This window comes from Neolamprologus brichardi, chromosome 23, assembly GCF_056152115.1.
Source record: "Neolamprologus brichardi isolate AB-2024 chromosome 23, ASM5615211v1, whole genome shotgun sequence".
NCBI classification, from domain to species: Eukaryota; Metazoa; Chordata; class Actinopteri; order Cichliformes; family Cichlidae; genus Neolamprologus; species Neolamprologus brichardi.
In genome coordinates, this window is record NC_142125.1 from 20202089 (window position 1) to 20218133 (window position 16045).

A 16045-nucleotide genomic window follows, 5' to 3' on the forward strand; every position below is an offset into this window, starting at 1 on the left:
TTAGTGTTGCCATGGTCCCTGTGTCTTTGAGCTTTGGGGATGTTTTGAGTTTTCTTTGATCATCTTTGTTTTATAGTTTTGTATTCTGTTTTGATTATATGTTAATATCTCTGTTATTTCTTCATGTCTTATCATTTTCTTATACCTTTGGTGTTGTGGTTTCATGTCTTTAGTTCTCAGTTTCTAAATCTTTAGGTTAACCCCCTCTTGTGTTCCCATTCTGTTCCCTCAGTCTTGTGTGTTTTGTCTTCTGTCTCTGTGTCAGACTCGTCCATTTAAGTCTTAGTCCTGGTCTCAGTGTTATTTATTTCCTGTCTTATGTTGTTGTTATTCTGTTTTTGTGTGTATTCGCTCAGTCGCCACTCATCTTTTGTCATGTTCTTTCTTGTGGCTGTGTCCTGCTACATTGTCTTTTCCCCAAGAAGAATAAAAGTTTTGGATATTTTGTTTCTGTTCTGCTTTAGTTTGTATTATGTTAAACCTCAGCAATAAAGTTGCTTTTAAGCTTATTTCTCGTTTCTTGGGCCCTTTATTTTAAATCCAACTCCTGTCTGCTGCAAAGCTGCCTTGACAGGTGTAGAAGCCATCATATGTGTTGCTATTGTTATATTGATTAGAGTGAAAATCTTCTGTGTCAGGTCAAACGTGTTTGTAGATCAAATGCTATTGCAACCCTTTTGGAAATAAGGTAGCACCTAAAAGTACAGAAAGAGTCCTAATCACGTATATAAGCTAGTGAATCACTGCTGAGTCAGTGTGTGGACCAGTCTTTAGTGGTGAGATTTAGTGGCGTATTCTGCATATGTTAAAACTTGGTGTTTTCTTTGAGCTGCTGGTGAGTAGCAGGTATCTGCTGGCAGCAGAAGTGTACCTTTAATTTGGTAAACCCTTTCTTTTGTCTTTCCTTAGGGTATTTTAGTTTGTGGATGACTTTTGTTTAGTTGAAATAGCAGTGTTGCCATTTCTTTGAGTTGAGTCCTTTTTACTAAAAACCTTGAGTTTCACACTTGCTCTGTTTCCCTTTTTCTTTTCTAGTCTCCCCTCATCCCGAGCCCGTATTCATTGAGGCGTAACACTAGTTGTTGTCCTGCCTCCACCTGGTGTGGAACTGTGAGTTGCCTGGGTAAAGGAGAAATCTCAAACTGCCACTCAGATATTTGCTGAGTCAAACCATCTACAAAAGAAAAGACAAAAGCAAAACATTTATAAAGCAAATAAAGCATATGAAACAAAAATGAAAGAAGCATGTTTTTTTTTGGGGGGGGGGGGGGGGGTTGCACTTTTGGAAATAAATTAATAAATAAATACATTTAAAACTAAACTTAGAAAATGTTAAATTCTGATATATTGTTGTAAAAAAAAGTCACAAACAGAAAGATTTTAATTTTTACCATCAATAGACTGGATAAAACCAAGCAGACTATTTAGTATACAAGAGCCAAAGCTACATACCTGAGTGAGCTAATGAATGGCAAAGCCTCTAACAGGGACTCACATAGACTCTGCAGGCAGGAGTTTCTCTGTCCCAGTAGAGGCAGACATTAACCTTTGTAGACATCCACTGCATGACTTCTACAGCTCTTCCAAACAGCTGCTTTTCACCTTGAGTTGGAAGGTGTAGCTGATTTTCATCAAGACTGAGTAAGGTTAGGAGAAGGAAAGATTCTCTCCAGGTACTCCCGCTTCCTCCCACAGTCCAAAGACATGCAAATAGTGGGGTTGGGTTATTTGGTGATACTAAATTGTCCATAGGTGTGAATGTGAGTGTAAATGGCTGTCTGTCTGATAGCCCTGCGGCAGACTGGTGATATGTCCAGGGTGTACTCCACCTCTTACCCTGAGCAGCTGGCATACGTGCTCTCATGTTCTAAACCCAGTTATGGCAGCAGCAATGTGGCAGGTTACAAAACTTGAGAGGGGTGCCAAAAAGTGATTTACAGTATTTAAATTGTCATGAATGACTTGTTGGTACTTAATCTGTCATCCAATTTTATTTCACATATATCCCTCATGAATGTCACAAAGTAGAAGTTGCAATCAGTTTTTGGCCTTTATTTATCTGTGTAAAAAGTCTCACTGACATTAAACATGTAGAGTACACTAGATATGACCATTGGACCAGGAAAACAGATTTCTCCTTTTCTGATGTTTACCAACCAAGTGAATCAGTTTACTACCACGAGGATCACCACTGAAAATACTAAAATAGCACATGTATTTATTTTTTAATGGAAGACTTCTACCTTCATCTAAATTTATTTTGCCAAGAACATGTATTTTAAGGCAAAGTGTGTGTTTCTACCAGACCACCAGGAAAAAATCGCCCCTCCAGGAATCTGTGTCTCCATGAGAAGTGAGATGTCTATGGATAAATTTGAAAACTTTGAGAAGGAACACCAGACTGGCTGTGATAGGTGGGAATGAAATAATGTTTTTGATGTTTTTCTGTACAATTATCTGCACCAAATCCACAATTTAGACTGCCATATGTACATTATGTACCAACTTTCCAAAAGACAACACATTTGATTGTCTGATATTTTCCTCATTAATGTTAATCTTAACATTGTATTTACATATATTGTATTTACAGTAGCGGTTTTTGATATGGGCGACACGGGCAGTTGCCCAGGGCGGCATCGTGGTGGGGGCGGCGCAGGATTCTCTGTTCACCCAGGGCACCAAACAGGCTAAGACCGCCCCTGTGTATTTACTTAAAACCTCCACCTAAGTTCATTTGAGGTCAGTTTAGTTACTAAAGTACAATCCTTAATCTCATTATCACTCAGATTTTAAGAAAACTAAAACTAATTGTACCATAAATTACATTATAATTTTAATATCACTTATTTTCTGTCAGTGCCCAGCAGGAAAGAACAACTTCCCCATGCAGTGCCGTGTCCATCAGTATTGAGTATGGCTAAACCTGAGAACTTCAGAAGAACACTTGATGTTGAAGATTTTATTCTAAATTATTCTAATATGTATGTGTTCCGATTGATCCATGCATTTGTGTGTATACATTTTTTTTTTTTCACTGTTTGCTTGTTTTCAACTCTGACTTCTAAATTAATCTGTTTTTTTTTTTCTTGTTTTCTAATCAGATGACTGTGAGCACAAACTGGACCAAAACAGCACAGATACATCTCTTCCTGTTTGACGACAATAGGACTGTGATACTGCTGAGTGAGGGGAAGCCATATCCTCATCATCCAGAGCGATATGAAGCTTGGCCCCAGTCACGACATAGAATTGGTCTGACTGGAGGCTGTTACTGGGAGGTTGAATGGGAAAGAAAGGTCAACATAGCGGTAACTTACAAAGATATTGAAGATTATCATAGTGTACTCCTGGAGCTTGTATTGTTGTGAAGATGGTTACTACTCCTTGCATAATAAAATCATCAGACCTATAAATTCTCCTCACAGCTGGTCCTCCAACTAAGTAGGAGTGCATTTGGACTGGAATGCTGGCACTTTGTCTTTCTACGGAGTCTCCTCAGACCCACCAATCCACCTCCACACTTTCTACACAACATTCGCTGACTCTGTTTGTGCAGGATTTGGATTCTGGGAAGGGCCTGGCTCCTTAGTGTCTCCCTGCCAGCTCTAGTTTGATGGGAGTCCGCTTGTCTTAATAGACAGTTTGCCAGCACTTGCTTTTTTGATAATCTTTTTAAAACTGTGCATCACATACACATTAGAAGTGGCAGTCATGGAGTAAACAAACATACTACTGTATCATGATATGTGGTCTAAAATAGTAAAGATGTCAGTGTCATGGTACAGAAGTTCAGCAACACTTGACATATTAGAAGTGAATCAGCTACAGTACATAAATATGTCTGTGTAGCAGAAGGAAAGCGACGCCCAACAACATTCTTATTTTTAATTAACTTATTCACCACATTTGTCCATTTAAATAATTTGTTCATCTCATTTCATTATTGGTGTGATTTGCTGTGTCTGATTCCTTCTTTACTTGCTGCTTTTTATTTTGTTTGGTTTAATTAGATTTATATTTTATCACATGAAAATGTTTCATATTTATAGAAGAATGCTAAAAAAAAAAACGCTCTTCCTGACACATTGCAAATATGAGTCAACTATGTTAACAGCTGCTCAAAACTTGTAACGTAGAAACACCGACTTGAAGTGATGAAGCTACAGAGAACTGTATCATGTAGTCACTGCCTTTAAAACATAATAACAATAATAACAACAACAACAACAACAATAATAATAATCATAATAATAATAATATAGTGATATTATATATGATAGTAGCATTTTACAACTTTAAAAGAAATGTTTCATTTGTAGATCATTGTCAGACGGACACTAAAAAGTTTTGAATCGGTTTTTTTTTATTGTTGTTTAACGTACTTTTTATTATCATTATTAAACATAAAGAGGACATGTCTGGTCTTTTATTCATGCAACTGGTTTCAACAAAAATTTTGGTTTGTTACGAGAAGTCACGTGCATGTCTGGTCTCGCCGCTGTTTTTCAGTTCAGGATGAGCTCACTGGGTAAGTGGGTGGACCTGCAGCGAGTCTATTAGGGCAAAGTTTAGCCTGTACACGGGTGCAGGTGCAGCAGCAGCAGCAGCAGCAGAGATCCTGAATACCGTTTGGAGACCCCGAAAGCAAAAAGAACCGATCGAGAGATGGCTGATAAGAAAGCCATCCTGTTCAACTTCTGGGGAGTCGCCGTCTCTGCCAGACCTGCTGCCGTTTTTAAAAAGCTGGAAGAGTTGCACAACCTACCGGGGTAAGAAGTGACCGTTTTGCAACATCTCTGAACCGCACAGACGTGTCGTATGGAGACCGCTTTGTCTTTATATTTGATTATATTAAAAACAACAACAACAAAAATGGCAGCACGGTGGTTAGCACTGTTGCCGCACAGCAAGAAGGTCCTGAGTTCAATTCCACCATCAGGCCGGGGTCTTTCTGTGTGGAGTTTGCATGTTCTCCCCGTGTTTGCGTGGGTTCCCTCCGGGTACTCCGGCTTCCTCCCACCGTCCAAAGACATGCAGCTTGTGGGGATAGGTTAATTGATTAATCCAAATTGCCATCAGGTGTGAATGTGCGAGTGAATGTGAGCGCGAATGGTTGTCTGTCCCTGTGTGTTGGCCCTGCGACAGACTGGCGACCTGTCCAGGGTGTACCCCGCCTCTCGCCCTATGACACCTGGGATAGGCTCCAGCGCCCCCCGCGACCCTGAAAAGGAGAAGCGGAAGCGAATGGATGGATGAACAAACAAAAAACAATGAAATACGCAGCTGCTGCACGAATGTGTGATTGTTTATTTACAGTGTGAGTGAGTGTGGATATCAGATCTGCGCTTCAAGCTGGATAATTATTACAACAGCAAAGAAAACTGCTGGAAATGAGCAGGTGCACGTACTACATGGCCAAAAATATTATGTTAATTTTAGACAACAGCAACAAAAAAGTTTTGTCCATAACATTTTGAAATTATGGCAAATATTGATCATGTTGATGAGATAGAGGTCTCAGAAACACTTACAGCAGGGATTTTCTGGATTACCTCTCAGTGTTAATTTAACAGACTGGACTCAGGTCCAGTCTGTTAAATTAACATCTCTGCCTTTTCGTTCCCGGTTGTAGAATGTGCTTTGTAAAGCTGATTGTATAACTTTTATTCTGACTTGCAAAAACTTATAACTTCCTCAAAGTCTTTGCTCTTTGCAGGCACTTCTAGCTGATTCTGTTTTATCTCAGACCTGATCTAAGAGTTCAGTAAACATTTGCCTGAGAGCTGAGTGTTATAGATAAAAACCACCAAGGCTCGCCCATCTCGGTGTTTCTAATCACCTCATTAATCTTAGGTTTTGTGCTCTGTTTCTCAGAGGTTTTCTCTCCAGTGTGGAGTCCAAAGACGACGGCGCCCTGAGGCAGGCTGAGAGAGGAGCCATGACACTTACACAGGTGGGCGAAGACATTTAGAGTTTCACTTCATGCCTTTTGTTGCTATTTCACTGATGTACAGCTGTGTGTCTGTGTGCAGATGATCCCAGCTTTGGAGGCCGAGTGTGTGCAGGAAGCCCGGGACAGGAGTGTGACTCTGCCGTCTGATTGGTCAGTTAAAGGCCTGCTAGACAAACTCACAGAGGCAATGATGGACGTCCAAGCAGCTGTGCTGAAGACAGCTGCTGGCCTGCGACGCAGCGGTACACATAACACTCTTTAAAGAAGCAAACTTACAGAGGCAGAGGAGTCGAAAGAAAGCAGGTTTAAGCCACGTCCACATTGGCTTCCTCTGCATAAAGAAATAAGTAGAAAAAATTTCAGATCTGGTTGAAAAACCTTGTTTAATTTCTCTCACTGCAAAATATTTCTGTTCTGAATTCCTGTGTCCCTCATCTTTGAAGGAGACAGTCACCTTTATTTCAGCACGATATCTGCGTAAAGTGAACATTGTCACTGCTACCTGCTTGTTTAAATGCATTGTGGGGAAAAAGTAGGTCACTACCATTTAAATGATGTCTAATCTTTACGTCAACCTCTGATCTAAAGGGTTACTGACAGCTGTGCTGGCCAATCACTGGGTAGATGACAGAGCGGCTGGAGATGGCACAGGTCGCCTTCTCTCTCTGCTGGGCGGCCATTTTGACCTGGTTCTCCAGTCCTGCCACTTGGGTCACAGGGTCCCTGAGCCCGCCATGTTCAGCTCTGCCCTGCAGCGCCTGGGGGTGACACCCAAACAGGTAGAGGGTTTCGTGATGTAGACAATAAATATGCAGCATCACTGAGATTAAATTCTTGTATATCAGATATTATGAGTCATCTGTCTCTATTCAGGCGTTGTGGCTGGATGCTGATGTTGAGGGTGTAAAAGCCGCAGAGGGAGCAGGGATGAAGGCCGTCTTGGTGGAAAATCTGGATGCTGCTCTGGAGAAACTGTCTGAATTTACTGGCTTTCAGGTTTGTGTCACTCTGAGTATCTTCTCTGATGCAGTGGGTTTAAAGACCCTCACATTTAGATCTAACTACAACAAAGAAAATGATTACATTAATAACATTTGTATACGTTTGAATTTCCAGGCTGTTGGAACAGTGAGTCCCCCACCATCCTGCAGCCCTGATGAAGTCTCCCATGGCTACATCACCATAAAAGTATTAATATCCATCAGTGTCAGCAACCTGTTGAATTATGAAAACACAACACAGAGCTGAAATGCTGCTGGCTGTCTTTTCCAGCCTGGTGTGAGGACTCATTATGTGGAAATGGGCTCCGGTCCACCGGTGCTACTGTGTCACGGTTTCCCGGAGAGCTGGTACTCCTGGAGGTACCAGGTAACCTGTTTCCATTGGATATGTTGGGACGCACGAAATAGTCACCTTCCAAAGTGTATTCAGAGGGTGTTTGAGATTAGATCCAGTTAGAGATACACTAAGAGTCAGAGATATACCTTTTTAGATTTATAAATTGTCTTGTTTTCAATTTAATTCAAGTCTTTGTTCTCATTTATTTAAGTTTGCAGTTATATTTACTTGTTGGTGGTGTTATGGTTTTTTTAATCTTGCAATAATCCTGAAATAAAAGCCATGATTATTGAACAACCCTGTCACCCCTGTGCCAGATCCCGGCCTTGGCTGCAGCAGGATTCAGGGTTTTAGCTCTGGACATGAAAGGATATGGAGAGTCCACAGCGCCACCTGGTAGGTTGAAATACTGAAAGACTGAAAATATAGACTGTACTTAAAAGATGTATGTAGCTTCCCAGTATAAATTCTTTATAATGAACAGCAGGGATATGTCACTTCCCCTAGCCCTTAATGCCCAGGATCAAAAGACCTAAAATGCTCAGCTTGAGGCTTAACTACCACACTTTTACCAGTGTGTGACATCAGAGAAGCTACAACCATCCTTTATATACAGTGTTTGTGTGGAGTCAGCTCAGTGTTGGTGTAATTCCTGCCATATTGACTCTCACAGACATAGAGGAATATTCTCATGAGGAGCTTTGTAAGGTACACAAAAATATTAAATCTACAGATTTAGTATTGTTTTAAAATGTTTTTCTGAATCATATTTTTCTCTCTTTTTTCAGGAGTTAGTCGTATTTTTGGATAAAATGGTGAGTATCAACACTGTCATTGAATAGCATGATAACTTAAAGTTTACACAAAAGCTTATGGTCCCCTGTTCCAGTCCATACCACAGGTCACCCTGGTGGGTCACGACTGGGGCGGCTCCCTGGTGTGGGCCATGGCCCGCTTCTATCCCGAGAGAATCAGGTGAACACACATAGACACACACAGTCCCCCAGAGCCTGTACAGTGAAGTCAAATTGCTTTTCCATGTGCGTGAAGGGCTGTGGCATCGTTGAACACCCCAATGTTCAAGTTGAATCCTTTGGTTCCTGCTTTCGAGAGACTGAAGGCTATTCCAATATTTGACTATCAGGTCTACTTCCAAACACCAGTAAGTGTTATATATATATATTAATGTTAATGTTTGTTTCTGTCACAGAAAAACTGCAGCTTCGTAAGTGGGGTTTGTGTTTCAGGGTGTGGCGGAGGCTGAGCTGGAGAAGGATTTGGAGAGGACGTTCAAGATTTTCTTTTCCAGCAGTAGTGAAGCGGTGCGTGGATCGAATGTACAGACACACCCAGCATTGCAGTGTGCAGTTTGGGAGCTAAACAGGTGGAAAAATCACCCACACGTGATGAATGTTTTTCTCTGTACCACAGAAGGGTCGTCCCCCTCTCAGCACCGCAGGAGTGTGCGCTCGAGGTGACGTTTCCTGCTGGTTATCAGTGTTTGCTGTAAATGCTGAAGATTTTTAAATCTTCATTCACAGATCTCATGCTGTGTGTGTGCGCTTTATCACAGGTGGCCTGTTTGTGGGTCTGCCGGAGCAGATTCCCAGGAGCTCTATGCTGACAGAAGCCGACCTGCAGTACTACGTCAGCCAGTACAAAGAAAGAGGCTTCAGGTTGCAGATTTTCCAGCTTCCTGTAGATTGTGTTTCTGTGTGCTCAGCCAACAAATAATATTTATGTTTATTACATGAAAGCATCCACTGTGATGGGTGATTCTTACACAGCTTTTTGTTAAAATTAGCATTTTAATTACATCCTGCAGTTCCTGCTTTTATGTTTATGGCACTAAAATTAGTATTTTGCAGATTGTAGACTGCTGGTGAGAAGAAATTTGATGTCATAAGCAAATATTCCTGAACAGTCAGTTAAATTATCCAGTTCTGTGAAGAGTCACTGAGTAACCTTTGGGCTTTATTTTACAGGGGGCCCTTGAACTGGTATCGAAACAGTGATGCAAACTGGAAGTGGATGTGTTCCCGGCCCTTTGAGAAGGTTTGGTGCAGTGTCACAAACATATTACAGGCTGTAAATTAAAGCTGTGACTTTGGGGTCCCAATATTGAAGCAAATGCAGAATTGCTTTAAACCTGCATTCTTCCTAATGACCAGCAGGAGGCACCTCTGGAATCATAATCATATCAGAATCAGAATACTTTATTGGTATAACAAAGGATAAATTAGACTTGTTGACTTGGCAGTCACATCTTGTTATCAAGCTTTCTGATTCACAGTCAGATGTTTGCGCGTTTTAGCTGCTAATGCCGACAATGATGCTGACGGCGGGTAAAGACCCCGTACTGCTGCCGTCCTTTACCAAGGGAATGGAGGATTCGGTAAGAAACAGCAGCATTGACACAGTCAGATGAGCAGTTATTGGTTATTGGAAGTGAATCTGATATTTGTTATTTATTAACTGAAGATGCCAAACCTGACCAGAGGACACATCGAAGAGTGTGGACACTGGACGCAGATGGAAAAGCCGGCAGAGACCAACAAAATCCTGATATCCTGGCTTAAAGAGGCGCACAAGAAGACTGAAGGTGGTACTGTGGCTCCCAAACTGTGAAGAAGGAAGGAAGGAAAGAAGGAGGAAGGAAGGACGGAGGACGGAGGAAGGAGGAAGGAAGGATTCTAACAAGATTTTCAATGTGGCACATAAAAGTTTATTTAGAACAACTTAGACACTCACAGGCAGTTTTAAGAGTGAATGAGCCTCCCATGAAAAATGTATTCAGACAGAAACTGATGTGCAACCAACAGGGAGGAAAATGTTCTGCTAAAACAGGGAAAAACTGTACTACAAGTAACAAAAATAAGAAATATCACAGTTCAAGATAAAGATTATATTTTAACAAAATGTATAAAATCTCATCATTTTAATGAAACAGCATGAACATTTTGTCTTTATTTTGGAGAACGAAAGTGCCATTATTAAACACTTTTAAGGTCATCTTAAAATCCTAATGTATCTGTTTTATGGTTGTTGTTTTTGCTTTGTTTTCAGTTTGATAATTGCTTTTTTTTTCTTGCACAAGTACTTCTTTTTTTTCCCCTGTAAATGAAATTGAGATTTTAAAAATCAGTGCATATACATGAACACATTTAACAAATAATATAATATTAGTAAAAAAAAATACAAATACAAATAATGATAATTATTCAGGAAATCAAGAACAAAACTAATGGGTGGGGGGAGGGGTTTAGAAAGGAAATGAGGGATATAAGGATAATGGAAAGGAGGTAAATAAAGAGGTAATGTGAAGGAAAGGGAGGAATTAAGGGATGGGATAAATGAAGAAATGATGGCAGGAAGGAAGGGGTAGGAGAAGAATAAGGAAACAGGAAGGAAGAAATGTAAAGAAATAGAAGTGAGGATATAACAAGGAAAGGTGGTGGGAAAGTAAGTAAATTAGGGAAGGAATGATGACAGAAAAAAAGGGAGGATGTGAGGAATAAGGAGAAGCAGAATGGAAGAAAGGAGGTGTAAAAAGGGACTAAGGTAAAGGTAGAAACCGAGGAGAAGGATTCTTTTTAAACGTCCTCCAAACTTCATGCAGCTGATTCAGAGAAGAACAGCACCCCCTGGTGGTGAAGATGAGCGCACACCTGGTTTACAGCTGTTTCTCCTTGAACAGTTTCTTCCAGGCTGGCATGATATACTTGTAGATCTCATCAATCTGCAGCACGCACACACAAACACACCAGCTTTAAGCATGCTTCACAGCAAATAAACAGAAGGTGGCGCTCTTCCCTTGGCTTACCTGTTCAGACTTCTTCACTCCGTATCTAAAAAGTGTCGCCTGATGCTCGCTGTTGTGAAACAGGATGTCAAAGGTCACCTCGCGGCCCATCATGTCCTCGATGGCGGGCTTCACCACACCGTGGAAGTCCCGCGGAGGGTGCGTGTCATCCAGCATGTTGTTGACCTGTTTTAAAACACACTTGAAGTCACTGTCTTTAACAAACTCATCATATATGTTTAACCCACTCATGCTACCTTGTATTTCTTCCCCAAAAGCTCCAGAGGGTCCAGTTTGACCTCTGACCTGAGAGCTCGGCCGTACAGCAGCAGTTTGGTGTCTGAATCTGACAAAGACAAGAAATCAAATTATTTTAAGAGGCAGATTTCCAGAGGAAGGATCAAGAAAAATAAAGTTTATCTGTCATATTATGATCTTTGTTACATGAGCTGATAGGAAACCTTTTTTTTCTGTGTTATATGGAAAACTGAGCCGATTCTTGTAGGTGTACATGTCGTCCATCTCTTCTCAATAGATATCATCACATACAAAGCATAAATCCTGCGTTCTCACATTATGTCCATCTTTCAAAGATGAAAAATTTCTTATTGACAGTTTTACATTTTTGCAGAATTTGAGACTAACATAATAACCTCTTGCTGATGTTCATTGTTTAACACTCTTTTCTATAAAATAATTGTATTTCTTTTAACCAAAATTCAAGAAATTATTCCTGCTCTGGCAGACTTTTTTCACTTGTCTGTGGAAAGGTAAAACCTTAAAAAGTGTCACCAACCTCGACACGTTAGGTGAGCGACGTATGGAACTCCGTCCCTTTCTCCATAGTACACTCCGAAATGAGAGAAGTATTTGTTCCTGGGATACTCCACAATGTCCCCTGGGAACAACTTTGGGTGGGAATTTTTCTTTATAAAAATAAAAAACAAACAGAAGAAGAAAAAAAGAGAGAAAGCGGTAAAAATCATAAAGTTACCACAAACAATCACCCCGTGGTTCTGCTTAACCCGACTCTGGATAAGGCCGAATCAAACTCACTTCAAAAATAGTCCTCGTCTCCACAGGCAAGGACTAAACTTCTATCATCTAAAATATAAACAGACACTGGCAAAAGCACAATCTTCATCACTGGATCTGCACTGCTTTTTTGGCTTTGTCAGTATTCAGTCAGTTGTGCCAGAAAGGGGATTTTTTTTTCTTTTAAACCACAAGAAAACCTGAAGTGAGTACAGGCGGCGAAACCACAAGCACTTGTGTGCTATATTACTGTCGAGCAAGTATACTTCTTCTGCCTTTGTTACTATTCATCTTAAATATCTTATACTTCTCAGGTATGAAAAACTGAGAGCAAATTTAATGATGTTAATGCTTAACCAAGCCATCAGGTCTCCAGCTAGAGGTGTTAGTATGAATCCAACCACAGACTGTAAATAAAAGCTGGATATAACCACTTTGAAATCGCCCATCAGATTGTGAAACCTCAAGTTGAGCATTTTGGTTCTCACCATCTTAAAGCTAGAAGTGTCAGAATTAGAGCTGGCTGAGAAATGCTCAAAGGATACTGACATGTCAACCACTAGATAGTCTTGCCTTTTTTACCCTAGTAAGGCCAAAATAAACATTAACCCTCAGGTGAGAGTCTTCTTCAGGAGAGAGATGAATATGTTCAAGAACCTGAAAGAAGTCAATCTGCCTTTGACTTAAGCATTTTAGATGTAGGTAACTTGCACTGTAGCCTGCGCTGTAACCTGTCGTCCACCTTCCTACAAATGTAACTAAGAATCACCATCAACACAGGTCATACAGGTATACATGTTGGTAACGGCGACCCGAATAGACTATGCTGTAAATTCTACGTAGATTTCACAACAAAAACATTGATAAATATAACAAACCAAAAGACTGCCGGCATTTAAAAAGAATGTGGGTTTATGATTGTTAGTAGGAAAGAAAGTTAACTAGCGAACTCGTGGTCCAACATCTGGAGGCTAACATGGGAACAGTGGGGGAGATACTTGATGTTAAATTGCACTAAGAACAAAGTCCTTCTGAAGCAGGGATGAGGGTCATTAGTCTGTCTCCTTTATTCCAGGCATTTGGTCATATAATACACGCTGAAAATATAGCTCTCAATCAAAAATCAGACATTCATCAAACTCCTAATAGTTCATCCTACAGGGACCATGAATATAAAAGAGGAAGAAGGCAGAAAAAGAAAGGCTTCCGGCTGCTCCCTTAATAACATGGGCTCACCATGGCAGGTAGCTCCACAGATTCTTATGCCAGACGCCCTTCCTGACGGACCATCAAAGGGTTTTGTGTCTCCTCCTGGAATCTAAGCAAGGATCTCTCGCTTGTTAGTCTAATGTGTAGATGACTAAACTTTGAAACCTCTACAGGGACTATGAATATAATATGTTCCAAACTTCAAGGTAGACCATCCAGAACCTGGAATTAATTCATCTGTGATTCAACATTTAAGCTAAAGATTTGTGCCAAATTATCATGTAGATATTTGGACATTAAACTCATATAGATTTTTCGCCTGGGCAGCATGATGAGTAGCTACTTGGAAATTTCACAATTGTCCTAGAAGTTCAACCAACGCTACAGAAAAACATGATGTGTGAATGTGCTCAAATGTTTATCTGAATCTGGTCTTGTTATTTCACGCTGGACTTAAAGGGTCAGGTAAAGGGTCTGATTGACACTGAGCTTTTTTACTTTCAATTTATGGAAAAACTCAACTGTGGGGGCGTAGAAGATGCAACATTTTCAGCAAGGTGGAATGGAAAAGATAAGAAGAGGAAACCATTCAAGAAAAAAAAAAAACAGTTCTAAGAAATAGCCGCAATACTATTCTTAACCATTAATGCATGATCTGCTGATCTAGTAACGAGCAGTTTTTGTACATTTTGAGTTGGAAAACAGTACCAAAGACAGGCTTTTGAAGACTTGGGTGGCTTCGGGAAGTCACATGTTTACATTAAATACTTCTGAAGTGAATTCAGAAGCTACTTCATGAGATTTTTTTTCATTCAAAGTGCCTAATTGTCCATTTAGTGCTCTTTCAGATGAATTAAAGCGCTTACACCAAGCTACAAAGTTATTATAATCAACCATGAGTAACAACTTTGGGTCCTCTGATTTCAGAAGTAGCACTGAAACACAGTGTCATCTAAAAATTTAAATATTCATTTAATTAAAAGCAAGATTCTAGAAAAAGTAATGGTCATACTCACCAGGCCCATGAAGGGAGGATTAAGGTATTCACTGTGGCTGTCTTTGGTCCTTTCTGAACATAAATCCACAGCACATGCACACAGGAACCTCACATCATTTACATACAGGCTGTACTCATGTGATATGATGCATCTTCTCAGTCTGTCGCAGTCACAGTACACTGACCACGCTCCTGTCACCCCTTATCACACCTTCTGCATCAAATCATTTGGGTTTCTTTTCCTCCCTTTATATTTTTGCTATATTTTATGTTGCCTGGGATCATTTTGGAGTGGATTTTGTGTCTGAATGTGTGATTCTGTGGTTTTTAGACGAGGTGCTTCATAGTGCACCGACATGAGTCCCTTTGTGTTTCCGATCCCACCACCTCTGGGCGTGTGAAGCAGGTGTTTCCTAAACCGAGGCTAAAAGAGGAAGTAGCTTCAATTGGCTTTTTAATTTTTTTTTCAGCAGAGATAAGTAAGCAAAGTGAGAAAGAGAGAAAGACCCAGAAGCACAGAGAGTCTCAGCTCAGAACCATGAGACTCTCATAATGACTCATTTTAGACCTTTTAACTTGAACACAACACATCACATATGTTGTGTTTTTCCACAGTTCCAACAGCTGTTTCACAATAATGTCCTGACAAGTGCAATAAAGCACTTGGAACATCAAGTCAGCATCAGTCTGATGTAATGTGATGGCATTTTTAAATAGAGACCATCATAGCATGAAGCCATTGAATAATCGCGACCACACCCAGCCACTCCCCACATATACACCCAAAGAAAACCCACATCAAATGAGGAATTAATGCAACATTACATACTGAAAAAGAGAAACAGTAATAATGAAATCATAATAGTTCTTTTATGAGCAAAGTCTTTTTAATTTCTGTCTGATTTTCCAATGTAAAGCAAGTGTTAAATACACAGAGTAATCAGGAGTCTGATTCAATGTGAGTTTATTTCAGGATATTTATTTAAAGAAACACATAACAAAGGTCTCCTGATAGCCAGCATAACAAAAAAATTTCACCTAAAATTTTATACTGTCCATGCAGAAAGAGAAAAAACATGGTGTGTGTAAGCATGTGGCACTGAAACAGCTGGGGGTTTTTTTTGTGAACAAAGACTTGTTTTTAATTTAAAGTGATCAAAGTCATGAATTGTTGATGTTCACAACCACGGCAGAAGACCAGAAAGAGGATGAAAAAAAAAGAAGAAAGTTTTCTAAGAATAAAATTACACAGCAGACAGTTTACTAGGTTCACCTGTTCAGCCAAATGTTGAACAGGTGAACCAAACATGAAAATCAGCCAATCACATTGGGGGCAACATGGTGCTTTTAGGTATGTAGACATGATCTGCTGAAGTTTAAATTGAGCATCAGAATGGTGGAGAATGGTGATTTAAGTGACTTTTGGCATGGTTATTGGTGGCCTGAGTATTTCAGAAACTGCTTATGTGCTGGGATTTTGCCACACAACCATCTCTAGAGTTTATAGAGAATTGTCAGAAAAAGAAGAAACACCCAGTGAGCAGCAGTCCTCTGAGAGAAAATAAAGAATGGGCAGACTGCATTAAGCTGGTAGGAAGGCAACAGTAACTCAAATAACCACTTATCATAACCAAGGTATGCAGAAGAGCATCTCCGATGATACAACAGAATAGATGGACTACAGCAGGAGAAGACCACACCTCACCAA

At 40.2% G+C, this 16045-nt stretch overlaps 2 protein-coding genes across 4 annotated transcripts; one reads left to right on the plus strand and one right to left on the minus strand.

Annotated features, from left to right (window-relative positions):
* The first annotated feature begins 4603 nt into the window (after positions 1-4603).
* ephx2 (epoxide hydrolase 2, cytoplasmic) lies at positions 4604-10314 on the plus strand. 2 transcript variants are annotated; one of them, XM_087836307.1, is made up of 18 exons: positions 4604-4772; positions 5878-5956; positions 6036-6198; positions 6545-6735; positions 6830-6964; positions 7073-7144; positions 7229-7324; positions 7612-7690; positions 7968-8002; positions 8083-8109; positions 8184-8269; positions 8345-8456; positions 8542-8616; positions 8726-8768; positions 8868-8970; positions 9280-9349; positions 9609-9689; positions 9776-10314. In XM_087836307.1, the coding sequence occupies exons 1-18, from the start codon at positions 4669-4671 to the stop codon at positions 9920-9922; spliced, it is 1698 nt and encodes a 565-aa protein (XP_087692433.1). In that variant the 5' UTR covers positions 4604-4668; the 3' UTR covers positions 9923-10314. The 2 variants fall into 2 exon arrangements, with proteins under 2 accessions (XP_087692433.1, XP_087692434.1); XM_087836308.1 differs by having other exon boundaries at positions 6830-6952.
* plaat1l (phospholipase A and acyltransferase 1-like) lies at positions 9997-14396 on the minus strand. 2 transcript variants are annotated; one of them, XM_006800284.3, is made up of 5 exons: positions 14357-14396; positions 11893-12022; positions 11354-11442; positions 11118-11282; positions 9997-11033 (listed from the first exon to the last, which is right to left on the minus strand). In XM_006800284.3, the coding sequence occupies exons 1-5, from the start codon at positions 14363-14365 to the stop codon at positions 10968-10970; spliced, it is 459 nt and encodes a 152-aa protein (XP_006800347.1). In that variant the 5' UTR covers positions 14366-14396; the 3' UTR covers positions 9997-10967. The 2 variants fall into 2 exon arrangements, with proteins under 2 accessions (XP_006800347.1, XP_087692435.1); XM_087836309.1 differs by lacking the exon at positions 14357-14396 and having other exon boundaries at positions 11893-12082.
* Positions 14397-16045: the final 1649 nt, after the last annotated feature.

Coding starts and splice junctions, on each gene's coding strand:
- plaat1l (XM_087836309.1), bottom strand. CDS start 12,082: ATGATTTTTACCGCTTTCTCTCTTTTTTTCTTCTTCTGTTTGTTTTTT. Junction 11,443..11,892: donor CGCTCACCTAACGTGTCGAG/GTTGGTGACACT, acceptor TGTCTTTGTCAG/ATTCAGACACCAAACTGCTG. Junction 11,283..11,353: donor TTTTGGGGAAGAAATACAAG/GTAGCATGAGTG, acceptor GTTTTAAAACAG/GTCAACAACATGCTGGATGA.
- ephx2 (XM_087836307.1), top strand. CDS start 4,669: ATGGCTGATAAGAAAGCCATCCTGTTCAACTTCTGGGGAGTCGCCGTC. Junction 5,957..6,035: donor GAGCCATGACACTTACACAG/GTGGGCGAAGAC, acceptor GTCTGTGTGCAG/ATGATCCCAGCTTTGGAGGC. Junction 7,325..7,611: donor GGTACTCCTGGAGGTACCAG/GTAACCTGTTTC, acceptor CCCCTGTGCCAG/ATCCCGGCCTTGGCTGCAGC.